Genomic DNA, 15,029 nt, shown 5'->3' on the forward strand with positions numbered 1-15,029 from the left:
TGTCTGTTGCTTCATTATTGGTATATGGGAATGCAACCGACTTCTGTGCACTGATGTTATATCCTGCGACTTTGCTGAATTCAGGATCAGTTCTTGCAATTCTTTGGTGGAATCTTGTGGGTTTTCCATAAAGACTATCATGTCATCTGTGAAGAGTGAAAGTTTGACCTCCTCTTGGCCAATTTGGATGCCTTTTATTTCTTTGTGTTGTCTGATTGCTGAGGCTAAGACTTGCAATACTATGTTGAATAACAGTGGCGAGAGTGGACATCCCTGTCTTGTTCCTGACCTTAGGGGGGAAGCTCTCAGTTTTTCCCCATTGAGGATGGTATTAGCATTGGATCATTCATGTATGGCTTTTAGGATCTCAAGGTATGCTCCTTCTATCCTTACTTTCTTGAGGGTTTTTATCAAGAAAGGATGTTGTATTTTGTCAAATGCTTTCTCTGCATCTATTGAGAGGATCATATGGTTCTTGTCCTTTCTTTTATTGATTTAGTGTATCACATTGATTGTTTTGTGGATATCGAACCAGCCCTGCATCCCACATATAAATTTCATTTGGTCGTGGTGAATAATTTGTTTTAATGTATTGTTGGATCCAGGTGGCTAATATCTTGTTGAAGATTTTTGTTCAAAAATCTTGTTGAAGATCCATTTTCATCAGGGAAATTGGTCTATAGTTCTGCTTTTTAGGGGGGTCTTTGTCTGGTTTTGGGATCAAGGTAATGTTGGTTTCATAGAGTTTGAAAGTTTTCCTTCCATTTCTGTTTTTTGTAACAGCTTCAAGAGAATAGGTGTTAACTCTTCCTTAAATGTTTGGTAGAATTCCCCTGGAAAGCTATCTAGCCCTAGACTCTTGTTTTTTGGGAGATTTTTGATTAATAACTCAATTTCTTTACTGGTTGTGGGTCTGTTCAGATTTTCTATTTCTTCCTGTTTCATTTTGGTAGTGTATATGTTTCTAGGAATTTGTCCATTTCTTCCAGATTGCCCATTTTATTGGCATATAATTGCTCATAATATTCTCTTATTGTTTGTATTTCTGATGTGTTGGTTGTGATCTCTTCTCTTTCATTCTTGATTTTATTTATGTGGATTCTTTCCTTTTTCTTTTTGATCAAACTGGCTAGGGGTTTATCAATTTTGTTAGTTCTTTCAAAGAACCAACTTCTGGTTTCATTGATCTGTTCTATTGTTTTTTTTTTTTTGGTTTTGATAGCATTGATTTCTACTTTAATCTTTATTATTTCCTGTCTTCTGCTGGTTTTAGGCTTTATTTGCTGTTCTTTTCCCAGCTCTTCAAGGTGTAAGTTTAGATCGTGTATCTGAGACCTTTCTTCCTTCTTTAGGAGGGCCTGGATTGCTATATACTTCCCTCTTCTGACTGCCTTTGCTGTATCCCAGAGGTTTTGGGCTGTGGTGTTATCATTTTCACTGGCTTCCATGTGCTTTTTAATTTCCTCTTTAACTTTTTGGTTAGCCCATTCATTCTTTAGTAGGATGGTCTTTAGTCTCCAAGTATTTGTTATCTTTCCACATTTTTTCTTATGGTTGATTTCGAGTTTCATAGCGTGTTCTGAAAATATGCATGGTATGATCTCAATCTTTTTGTACTTGCTGAGGGCTGATTTATGTCCCAATATGTGATCTGTTCTGGAGAACGTTCCATGTGCACTTGAGAAGAATGTGTATTCTGTTACTTTAGGGTGAAATGTTCTGGATATATCCATTAAATCCATCCAGTCCAGTGTGTCATTCAAATCCATTGTGTCCTTGTTGATTTTCTGTTTAGACGATCTGTCCATTGTTGTAAGTGAGGTGTTGAAGTCCCCTACAATTATGGTATTATTATCAATGTGTTTCTTTATGTTTGTGATTAATTGATTTATATATTTGGGTGTTAGCACATTTGGAGCATTAATGTTTACAATTATTAGATCTTAGTGGATAGACTCCTTAATTATGATATAATGCCCTTCATCTCTTGTTACAGTCTTTATTTTAAAGTCTAGATTGTCTGATATAAGTATGGCTACCTCATATTTCTTTTGGCAACCATCATTCTATTAGCATGATAGATGGTTCTCCATCCCCTTTCAATCTGATGGTGTCTTTAGGTCTAAAGTGAGTCTCTTGTAAACAGCATATAGATGGATCTTGTTTTCTTATCCTTTCTGTTACCCTATGTCTTTGATTGGAGCATTTAGTCCATTGTCGTTTAGAGTGAGTACTGAAAGATATGAACTTATTGCCATTGTGTTGCCTGTAGAGTTGGAGTTTCTGGTGGTGTTCTCTGGTCCTTTACAGTCTTTGTTGCTTTTGGTCTTTTTTTTTCTTCCCATCTTTCCTCCCCTCAGAGAGTCCCCCTTAAAATTTCTTGCAGAGCTGGTTTAGTGGTCACAAACTCCTTTAATTTTTGTTTGTCTGGGAAACTTTATCTCTCCTTCTATTTTGAATGACAGACAACCTTACTAGATTAAGAATTCTTGGTTGCATATTTTTCTGTTTCAGCCTGCCAAGTTTCTGTGGATAGGTCTGCAAACCTGATCTGTTTTCCCTTGCAGGTTAAGGACTTTTTTCTCCTTGCTGCTTTCCTGATTCTTTCCTGAGTATCTTGTGATTTTGACTATGATATGCCTTGTTGATGGTTTTTGTTGAATATAATAGGGGTCCTCTGTGCTTCCTGGATTTTGATGTTTCTGTCTTTCCCCAGGTTAGGAAAGTTTTCCACTATGATTTGCACACATAATGCTACTAACCCTTTTTCTCTCTTTTCATCTTCTGGTACCCCTATGATTCTGATATTTTTCCTTTTTAATGAGTCACTGATTTCTCTAATTCTTAAATTGCGTTCTTTTGCCTTAGTCTCCCTCTTTTTTTCTGCTTCACTATTCTCCATAAGTTTGCCCTCTATATTGCTGACTCACTGTTCTGCTTCATTCATCCTTGCCACCGTGGCATCCATTCTAGATTGCAACTCAGTTATAGCATTTTTTATTTCATCCTGACTAGCTTTTACTTCTTTTATCTCCACAGAAAGGGATTCTAATCTATTTTCAACCCCAGCTACTATTCTTTTTATTGTGATTCTAAATTCTGGTTCAGACGTCTTCCTTGTATCTGTATTGATTAAGTCCTTTGCTGTTATTTCTTCCTGTTCTTTCTTTAGGGGTGTTTCTTTCATTTCATCATTTTGAAGGAAGAAAAGGAATTAATAAGGTAAAAAAAATTAAAAACAAAACACACAAAAAATAAAATAAATGATGCTAGATCCTAGGTGTGTTTTGGTCTGGTTGTTGAAAGTAGCTTCATAGATTAGAGAAAAAAGGGAAATATAAGAAAAGGAAAAAAACAGGAAAACATTTGAAAATTTGAAAAAATGAATACAATGAAATAGAATAAAATGAAATGATTGAAATAAAATAGAATTTGAAAAATTTACAGAAAAGTAAAAAATATAGTAGAAAAAAATTAAAGAAAAATATTTTAATAAACATTGAAAATAAAAATACTTTTTTTTCTCTTTCTGTATTGAAGAATAAGAAAAGAAAAAGAAATTGAATAGATGGACCAGTGAACAGACCGAAATATGATTGAAATGACATCGGTTTCCCCTAGAAGTCAACTATGAAGCACTTTATAGTCCGTAAACTAAGCAGGTGGAGAGACTTGTGGTGTTCCTAAAGAGCAAGGTTGGCCCAGTTGGGTGGAGCTTAGTATAACATCTCTGTTCTCCACTAGATGGCGCTGCTTAGCCAACTGGGGTGGATTGTTGTGGCGCTTGTAGGTGTGTATGTGCATGCGTGGGAGCAGTGAAAACTGCGTCACCCAGATATCCAGTCTCTAGTATTGGAACTTTGTTCTCCCTGATCAGTAATCACACACCCATCCCATGTCTCTGGCTTCTGTCCACTCCCCACTCCTACACTGTCTGTGACCAACCCCAGGCAGCACCTCCCTCCTGAGTTTTATCTTAGATTCACCTGTTTTTCCTGACCCCTTACTTCCGAGGGACTGTGGCTTTGACCTGCTCTACCCCTCTGTAGGAGGGTCTCACTGAGCAATGGCCAGGTGCCTGCTGCACCCAGGAATGTTCACGGGACCATGCCACTGCTGATGCCCAGAGACTGTGGCTGGGTGCCAGCCTGCCCCAGCAAAGGTGAACGCAGTTGTGTTCAGGGATTATGGAACATCACAACACACATCTGGCACCAGGCTTCACCCTTAATGACCAGCAAATGTGGTTGTTTTCCTGGGTCCCCTGGGGTCTTTGCCTGTGGTGGGGGCGGGGGGGGGTGGCACACACAGCCTCTACCAGATGTCTTCCCAGCAAGGGAACTGCCTCTCCCTGTGTGGCCTGAAGACCCCCAGACTTCACTCTACTCCTGGGGATTCGCCCCTCCCACCAGAGCACTGCCAAGTATGGAGCTGTGAAGTTTCAGATTCTGCATTCCCCCTGTTTACAGAGTCTTAATGGAAGTTAAACCCTCTCCTTTCTCCTTTCTCCCTTTTTAGTTCAGTCCCTGGGGTTGTTTCCACTTTTCTACTTTCTCTCCAGCTGCTTTTGGGGGGTGTTTTTCCCCATATTTCCCCCTCTCCCCCTGTCTCCATCCTCTCTGTACAAGCAAAAACAGCTCCCTGCCCTCCCCGGCTTTTCTCTCCCCTAGTTTACCTATCTGCCCCATGTACCTGCTGTGTTCTGTGGTTCAGGTTGTGCAGATTGTTGTGTTAATCCTCAAATCAGTTTTATAGGCGTGCAAGATGGTTTAGTGTTGATCTGGCTGCATCTCAGGGACTAGAGACACACAAAAAAACTTCCATGCTCTTCTGCCATCTTGGCCACTCCTCCACTCCAACAAACTTCTTATATGCACATCTCCATCTCAGAGAGATGTAAATTGCTATTCTATATTCCATAATACATAACATGATTTATTCTTTAAAAAAATAAAGAACCTTAATTATACTAAAAATTAAAGTAGATTTAATCTGTTATAGCCAACTTGTTACAATTCATCGTTAACTGTTCTACAAAATGTATATGTGACTATATGTGTGTTCCTTCTCATTCCATTTTTTCCCATTCTTGGAGTCTTCTTCTAGATCAAACTTCATTATTTTAAATATACACGACTACAATTAGTTTGCTTCTAGCCTCTCTCCCCCCAGACTAACCTACATGTATCTCCAAGGTCATTTTTCTGAATAGCAATTCGTATTTTATTCTCCTGCCAGGAAATTTTTAATATTTCAAACATTCTACATAGGATCAGATATAATGTCCTCCATTAACTAGACAAGATGAATAAAGGTGATTGTTCTATACATTTAGACACTTAAACTTGATGTTATGTTTATTTATTATGGTTTGGAACAATAGCCTGACACAATTCAGTGAGAGTAATAACAATTGGTAATGAAAGTTACTACTGGATTTTCTCCTGATTTACTCTGGTAATTGTGGAATTTTCAGTAAGATAATGCCAGACAACTTTGAAATTACATTTATATATCTTTTAGCAAACACAGTCTAATGATTTAGAGATTAGTATTTCATATAAATACAACTTTCTTTTTGTCCCTTTTCTATAAAACAGTTTAATGAATTAAAATCAGTTTTCCATAGAAGATGAAGTTTATTTAACAATATTATAATTCTTCATACATTTTTTAAGACCATTTATCACTTCCTTATTTCTTAAGCTATAAATAAAAGGATTTAATAAAGGAATTACAATTGTATAAAAAATTGCCACTGGTATGTCTTTATCCCCTTCTTCAAATGGTCTAATATACATGAGAAGACAAATGTAGAATATTGAGACAGATAGAAAGTGGGATGCACAGGTAGAAAAGGCTTTACCTCGCCCCTCTTTTGATGTCATTTTAAAAATTGTGAAAAGGATGCAAATATAAGAGAACAAGACAGTGGCAATGGTGAAGATTTGAATTGGCATTGAAAAAATATAGATCATTAGTTCGTTGATATAAGGGTCAGTACAGGAGAGTCTATAGAGTGGAAGAATATCACAAAAAAAGTGGTCAATTTGATTAGACCTGCAGAAAGTTAACCTTAATAGAAGCCCTACATGGATCATGGAATGCAGGTTACTAGCTATGAAGGTCCCTATGGTCATCTGAATGCAGAGTTTCTTTGACATCATGGTATGGTACTGTAGTGGGCTGCAAATGGCCACATAGCGATCATAAGCCATTGCTGCCAGAAGAAAGCAATCTGCAGTTTCAGCAAGGCAGAGAAAATAAAATTGTGCCATGCATTCGTAAAGGGAAATCATTTTTCCCTCAGAAAAGAAGTTCTCTAACATCTTGGGGATGATGGCACAGGAACAACAGGAATCCATTAGAGCCAAGTTGCCCAGAAAGATGTACATTGGTGTGTGAAGACGATGCTCCATAGAAATCAATACCACCAGGCCAAGATTTCCCACCATGGTGATTAGATAGATGGCAAAGAACACCAAAAACAGGAGAATCTTCAGCACTGGATGATCTGTAAATCCTATGAGGATAAACTCAGTTGTCAAAGAGTTATTTTCGTTAGCCATTCCTGGCTTTTCAGCTGAGATAGAAGTTGTAAAGAAATGAAATTCTAAATTAGAGTGTGTTTATTCTTCCCTCTAATTTCCCCATATACAAAAAGAAAGAATTATTTTATTTTATTTTTTATTTTATTTTATCTTATTTTATTATTTTTTATTCTCAAGTTAGTTAACATACAGTATAGTCTTGGCTTCAGGAATAGAACCCAGTGATTTATCTCTTACATATGACACCCAGTGCTCATCCCAAAAAGTGCACTCCTTAATGCCCATCACCCATTTCCCCCATCCCCCTACCTCCATCAACCCTGAGTTTTTTCTCTGTATTTAACTCTCTTATGGTTTGCCTTACTCTCTGTTTTTATCTTATTTTTCCTTCCCTTCCCCTATGTTCATCTGTTAAGTTTCTCAGATTCCACATATGAGTGAAATTATATAGTATCTGTCAAATTAACAACTCAGGAAACAACAGATGTTGGCAAGGATGTGGGAGAAAGGGGAGAACCTATTACACTGTTGGTGGGAATGCAAACTGGTGCAGCCACTCTGGAAAACAGTGTGGAGGTTCCTCAAAAAATTAAAAATAGAACTACCCTATGACACAGCAATTACACTACTAGGAATTTATCCGAAGGATACAAAAATGCTGATTTGAAGGGGCACATGCACCCTAATGTTTATAGCAGCACTGTCAACAATGGCCAAATTATGGAAAGAGCCCAAATGCCCATCCAGTGATGAATGGATTAAGAAGATGTGGTACATATATATAAAACGGAAAGAAGCTCTTTTTAAATCATCCTATACTGTTTCCTACAAACTAGCACATGCACACTAGGTTAAGTCTGTGAGAAAAAAAGTATCACAGATTGTGTACACAGGAATCATCTAAAAATGTCCAGTGTGAACTCTCAGGACAGAAAGGCTTTTTCTGCATAAATTATCCAATGATAATGTACAAATTCCTAGATAGTATATATAATTTGGCATTTCTAAAATTAGAAGACATTTTCTAATGGTATCTTTTTCTCCAAGGAAAGAAAAAATAAACATATTTTAGATACTATGGAATTGATATGATGTTGGAAATAAATTACTTTAGATATTTTAAATGTCTAAAAGTATTATTTTTAAAACCTCACAGACTCACAGTGGATTTTAAAAATGGCTTCTTGGAGCACCTAGGTGTTTCAGTCAGTTAAGTGTCTGACTTTTGATTTCAGTTCAGATCATGATCTCACTGTCATGAGTTCAAGCCCATGTCACTCTCCACTCTGAGTCTCCCTCTCTTTCTGCCCTTCCCCTGCCTGCTCATGTGCACTCACTCTCTCTCTAAAAAAAATAAATACAAACTTAAAAATGGTTTCTCTAGCTTAGTATTTCTTCACAGATGAGCTTACCAAGAGATATTTTAAGGCAATACCTATTCATCCTTTAAGACTGGGTAAGAATATAGGACATTTAAAATTTTTCTTCACAAGTTAATTTTGATACTGTTTTTATGTTTGTTTCAACATGTTCTAGATTCTATTCCTATATTGGCATGACACATTCCTCCAAGAAGTTACTATTTTTTAATTATCCATTTATTCTAGTACTTTCTAGTTTTAAGTGTTTTACATGCATGTCTAACATTATGAGATTTGGTTATCAAGTTTCCATTCACAATGTTTACATTCCTTATGATAAATACCTATCTTTTATCCTTTTATACTTCTGTAAAAACTAATGTTGTTGTTTTTGTGAATTCTGTGAAGATTTTACATATATTATATGATTATTTGTGTTTATAAATGCATGATTTAATCCACTATAGATTTATTAAAATTCAATGATCACTAAATTTATACTTATTATAGTTTAGCAACCATGATATTATCAGAAACATGCATTTTAAATAATTCTAAAATTATTTTTCTTTTCTTCCAAAGATTGCTGAAAGTCTTTGTCCTCATCATTTTTCAGATAGATAATTTTGGAGAAGAGCCTGTAGGTTGTTCAAAGTATATTGTTTTAAAGACATATATACTTGGTTAGCCTTTTTTTCTAGTTCTTATCCTTTGCTACACTAAATTTACTATTTTTCTATTTGCTCACTTGGTATGGTAAGGTTTTCTGGAATTTTATCACTAAGGAGTTATAATCAAATGAATAAAATAAGTTGCCTTTTATGTTTTAGGTCTATAACACTGCAAAAAAAATTTCACAATTATAGGGTTTTGGAAAAACTTAGTAAAAATATTCAAAGGCAGCTTTTTATCATTATTTTAGCAACATCTACTGGTAAATCACTACATGGAATCTGGTTTAGTTTTTGATAATCACTATTTTATAGAGAAGATACTGAATTAGAGTAATAATGAAAATTCATTTTATCTCCCTAGTTTAAAATGTAAATTATGCTACTGAATTAGAAATTAATTTTATTCTATCTCCCAGAATTATATTACAGAGTCATTTATAGCCTTACCTGTATATTTATTGGTAACACAATGATACTTTAGAAGTCAGGATAGGTCAGAAGGGTCCACTGTACTGTGTCTTATTATGGCTTTCCATAGTATCTTCAATTAAGAGACAAACCAAAAAATTATTAAGTAGATAAACATGCATCACAAATTAAAATGCTGACATATTTTAGGGAAATGCATATTTCTGCATTTTAATATTTTAAATACATTAGAAATCAGTTCTCATATTTTGAGTTCACTGACAAACATTTTATAGTAGCCGATTGATCTTGTGATATTTGTTATTAGAGAAATTAAGAATAAAAACCTTGCTCTTTAAAACATTTGGGAATAGATTACAAAGATATGTGACACTCTACCAGTAGGTTGGTGACAATAATTATGTTAGCCTTAGGGCAAAGTTAAAGTTTTACATTGGTTCTAAAGGGATTTCCTTGGCATTAGCATCAGGTTATTTCTGCAAAGACTCTTAACCTGAGAGACATGGTTCCCAAAACACAGATAAACCAAAAGGCATCAATTAAAGATGGATATCCTTTGGGATTCTGCAGTTAGATGAAATGGACATCACTCAAGTCAGCCTAAGTGTAATGTAGATTTTTCATAGGATCTCCTTCTCTCAAATCTTCTTTACTTGAAAACCATAGTGAAGAGAAAAGAAATTCATGCTGATCACATAATAGACAAAGTAGGAGTTAAACCAAGATTGGGAGAGAGATTTGGATTTGTGGAAAAGAGGCAAAAATGTGATGTGATCAACCAAGGTTTCAATCTTCTTCATTCCCTTTGATGAATCTGACCAAATGCTGTAGATTCATTCTCTGAAACAACTCAGACATTGTGTTGTTTCATTTCACTTATGCAACGGAGTGTGAGTGGGGGAGTGGAGAGAGAGAGGGAGGGAGAGAATCTTAAGCAGGCTCTACTGCATGGAGCCTAATGTGGGGCTCCATCTCAAGACAGTCAGATCATGAATTGAGTCGAAATCAAGAGTCGAACATTTAACCAACTGAGCCACCCAGGCACCCCACATAAGAGAACTTTTTGACTGGTTTTCCATATCCATCTTTTTCTATTGTGCATATGCTCTTATGGACTGGAAATGTTTTTAGCTGTTCATTACTGTCTAAACCAAATCTTTGTCTTTTGTCTCAGTCTTCCAAGGACTCCATAGACTGGGTTTATATCATCTATGACTTTATTTTCTACCATACACCTCTAAGACTCTTATCTTCAGAGACATACTTATGAATTTTCTATTCATTGATGCACTGGAGCTACATCCTGACTTAGAATATTTACTCAGAATTGACTTCTTTGCTAAAATGCCCTCTTTGACCTCCTACTCTGTCCAAGTCTTATTCAGTCTTTATAGGAGTTCTGATTCTCTGCATGAAGACATCTTCAATTTTCTGATCTGCAAAAATGCTTATTGTCTTTATAACACAAAGAGCTCTTAGCCAAGTTTCCCTTGTATATTTGTCCAGCTGTTCTCATATGAAAATTGTTTATTCTCAGGGGGATTTTCTTTTTGACTTTCCATACTGCACATCTCTTATAGTTCCAGATAATATAGGTCCTCAAAGAATGCTTCTTAAGTTGGTTGCAAAAATTTCAATTAAATTAAATTCAACATGTATAGAGTGATTACTATAATAAACAAGTCATTGGGTCAGCATTGAGTCGAGAGTAGCTCACAGTCAGGCGAGGGTTGGGAAGCAAGCTTCATAGATAAATAAGAAATAATCCTAAAAAAAAAAAAAAAAAAAAAAAGAAATAATCCTAATGTAGCTACCAACTTAGAGAGTAAAATCACTTACACAAATGTATATAGAACAGCTCAGACCAAGTTAAATATCAAAATAGAACTATAAGCGAGTTTTATGGGAACACAAAGAAGAACATAACTTGTAAGACTAGGGGAAGACATTTCAAAGAAATGACATTTCGTGTGATTCTTGAAGAATAAATTAGATTTCAGTAAACAGAAAATATTTTTGTAAGTTTTTTTAGGCTGAAGGAGGATCATGATTAAAGGTAAAAGTATGGAAGTTTCAAAATATAGGCATATTTAAGGAATGGAGAGGAAGCCAGGGCATCCAGCCAGTCTGGATGCATGCTAGGATAGGAAGAGGAGTTAGGAGTTTCAGGTTGTAACTGGTTCTGCTTCTGCCCCCTCTATTTTGTTGACACCAATCTCTCACCAAGATCAGACTCATCTCCTAATCACCAAATCAAAAGCACATTTGTCAATTATTATCTTAATTAACTATATTATATAGAATTATTGACCACACTCTGTAACTCATTGCCTTATCAGACCTCTGTGATAACATTTTTTGTATCTACATCTCTTCCTCTTCCCCCACCCCATGGCATGTTTTGTATCAGATTTTCCTTTCCTTGCAAATACACATTTGTTGAAATAGTGTATCCTTGAGTACATTTACAAAATCATGACACTTTGTTTTAAAAACTAACTGCTAATTTTTAAAAGGATTTTTCCCAATATTTAGCTAGTAAATTTCCATATTCCCTTGCAATCAGCTGCTCTTATAAACTAATGAGACTGTGCTTAATTTTTATTTATTTTTAAAATGGTATAAACCTCACTGAAATTCTCTGGAATATTTTCATGTAGGTGAGAAAATTCTGTTTCCAGGTTTTTAATTTTTTTTTAATGTTTGTATTTATTTTTGAGAGAGAGAGAAAGAGAGATACTGACAGTGAAGGAGGGGTACAGAGAGAGGGAGACACAGAATCCGAAGCAGGCTCCAGGCTCCGTGCTGTCAGCACAGAGCCCCACACGGGACTTGAACCCATGAACCATGAGATCATGACCTGAACTGAAGTCAGATGCTTAACTGACTGAGCCACCCAGCCACCCCCTATTTCCAGGTTTTTAAAAAAATATATGCAGACATGAGGGGCGCCTGGGTGGCTCAGTCAGTTGGGCGTCCGACTTCAGCTCAGGTCATGATCTCACAGTTTGTGGGTTCGAGCCCCACATCAGGCTCTGTGCTGATCTCTTGCTCAGAGCCTGGAGCCTGCTTAAGATTCTGTGTCTCCTTCTCTCTCTGCCCCCCCCCACTCACACTTTGTCTCACTCTGTTTCTCAAAAATAAATAAATGTAAAAAAAAAGATTTAAAAACAAATATATGTAGACATGAAAAATTTTAGTATGTTATTCATATAACTTGCCCAGAAAATCATATCAGAATATATGGAAACATCCCAAATATATTTTCAAAATTCTTCCTTTTGAAAAGCAGTTGCTTTTTACTTCAATATCATATTGATATCAGAGGACAAAATAAAGATGTTAATGACTTATAAAACATTTGGTGAATAGGGACTTACCAGATAATAGAGCAGCAAATTTAGAACACTTATCTTTTATTAGCAGAAAAATATATAACTCATCTTAAATTCAGCAACTCTTTTAAGTATTAGCATGATAATACTTAGTTGAGTGAACCTCTCAACTGTACATGGTCATTTGTCTCATTTTAGGAGTTCATAAAGATCAAAAATATAAGAAATAACAAGTATTGGCAAGGATGTGGAGAAAAAGGAACGCTTGTGCACTGTTGGTGGGAATGCAAACTGGTGCAACCACTGTGGAAAACAGTATGGAGGTTCCTCAAAAAATTAAAAATAAAATTACCATATGATCCAGTAATTCCACTACTGGGTATCTATCCAAATTTTATGCTAAGCGACATAAGTCCATCAGAGAAAGCCAAATGCCATATGATTTCACTCATATGTGGAATTTAAGAAACAAAACAGATGAACGTAGGGGAAGGGGGGAAAAGAGAAGGATGCAAACCATAAGAGACACTTAACTATAGAGAACAAATGGAGGGTTGCTGAAAGGGAGGTGGGCGGGGGATAGGCTAAACGGGTCATAGGTATCAAGGAGGGCACTTACGATGAACACTGGGTGATATATGCAAGTGATGAATCACTAAATTCTACTCCTGATACTATTATTACAATATATGTTAACTAAGTAGAATTTATTTTTTTTTTCAACGTTTTATTTATTTTTGGGACAGAGAGAGACAGAGCATGAACGGGGGAGGGGCAGAGAGAGAGGGAGACACAGAATTGGAAACAGGCTCCAGGCTCTGAGCCATCAGCCCAGAGCCCGACGCGGGGCTCGAACTCACGGACCGCGAGATCGTGACCTGGCTGAAGTCGGACGCTTAACCGACTGCGCCACCCAGGCGCCCCTAACTAAGTAGAATTTAAGTAAAAACTTGAAAATTAAAAAAAATTTAAAAACACAAAGAATATGAAAACACTAATTCATAGAAACATATGCACTCCTATAGGCAGCATTATTTATAATAATTAACAGAAGCAACCCAAGTGTCCATCCATAGATGAATGTACAAAGAAGATGTGGTATATATATATATATATATATATATATGGAATATTATTCACAATGGAATATTATTCAGGCATAAAAAGAATGAGCTCTTTCCATTTGCAACAATGTGGATAGAGCTAGAGGGTATAATGCTAAGTGAAAGAAGTCAGAGAATGTCAAATATATTGTTTCTCTCATATGTGGAATTTAAGAAACAAACAAAATATTCTCTTAAATATAGAGAACAAACTGGTGGTTGCCAGAGGGGATGTAGGTGGAGGGATGAGTGATAGAGATAAGGGGATTAAGATTACTCTGGTGGGCACTGAGTAATATATAAATTATTGCAACACTATATTGTATACCTGAAGCTAATACTGTATATTAATTATATCAATAAAAAGATTTCATATAGAATCTCATATATTAAAGATCCTTTTCATAAAAATTAACCATATTAATGACATCCTATATCTTTTTGTGCACTGTTTGCTTCAGCTTCTGTGCTGCAGTAGCTGGCCTCTGATGAAAATGATTTTTGAATGGAGTGGTATTTCTTACATTCTAATTCATTTATTCACCATGCAATAGTTTTTAATTATAAAGGTATTTTTTTAACTTGTTGCTATATTGTTTTTCTCTACTATTTCCACCAATTTTTAAACCAGTGCAGATAATTTTTACTGCATAAAGAGAAACAAGCATTTCACCACTGATATGCAGATCTTACTCGATTTTCAATGAGGTTATATCCTGATAAACTCATTATAAGTTGAGAAAAAAACATCATAACTTGAAAATATCCTAAGTCAAAAATGCATCAATACACCTGATGCATCAAAGCTTAGCCTAGCACACGAGAACACTTGAATTAGCCTATGGTTGGGCTAACAGTTTATTTTATAATAAATGTATTATTTACATAAATGTAACCAGAACACTTGAATTAGCCTATGGTTGGGCTAACAGTTTATTTTATAATATTTCACAATACAGTGTTGAATATCTCATGGAATTTATTGAATACTGTAACCAGAATGGTTGCATGTGTACAGAATGGTTGTTAATGTATTGGTTCTTTAGCACCCTGACTGCATGACTGGCTGGGTGCTGCAGCTCATTGTTGCTGGTCAGCATTACGAGAGTGTATTCCACCTCATATCCCTAGCCTGGGAAAAGAACATAATCCAAAACTTGATGTGCAGGTCCTACTGACTGTGTATCACTTTTATACCTTCCTAAATTTGAAATATTACAAGTCAAACTATTGTTAAGTCAGAACTATCTGTATGACTTTTCATTTTTACTTAAAAATTTTTTTTAATGTTTTTTTTAAATTTTTGAGACAGAGAGAGACAGGGCATGAGCAAGGGAGGGGGAGAGAGAGAGAGAGAGAGGGAGAGAGGGAGAAAGGGAGAGAGGGAGAGAGAGAAACAGAATCTGAAGCAGGCTCCAGGCTCCAAGCTGTCAGCACAGAGCCTGACATGGGGCTCGAACTCACAGACTACAAGATCATGACCTGAGCCACCCAGGCACCCCTCATTTTTACTTTTAAGTAAGTAACCTCAATAAGGGCTTCTTAACTTTTATCATTTAATTAAATTTATGAAGTA

At 35.9% G+C, this 15,029-nt stretch overlaps 1 protein-coding gene across 1 annotated transcript; it reads right to left on the reverse strand.

Annotated features, from left to right (window-relative positions):
* Positions 1-5,639: 5,639 nt before the first annotated feature.
* LOC124526954 (olfactory receptor 5K4-like) lies at positions 5,640-6,569 on the reverse strand. Its single transcript, XM_047100168.1, has one exon. It carries the CDS (start codon positions 6,567-6,569, stop codon positions 5,640-5,642), a length of 930 nt encoding a protein of 309 aa, XP_046956124.1.
* Positions 6,570-15,029: the final 8,460 nt, after the last annotated feature.

Source organism: Lynx rufus, unplaced genomic scaffold (assembly GCF_022079265.1).
Source record: "Lynx rufus isolate CCGP_SWC_20201006 ecotype Redwood Valley unplaced genomic scaffold, mLynRuf1.p SCAF_5, whole genome shotgun sequence".
NCBI classification, from domain to species: domain Eukaryota; kingdom Metazoa; phylum Chordata; class Mammalia; order Carnivora; family Felidae; genus Lynx; species Lynx rufus.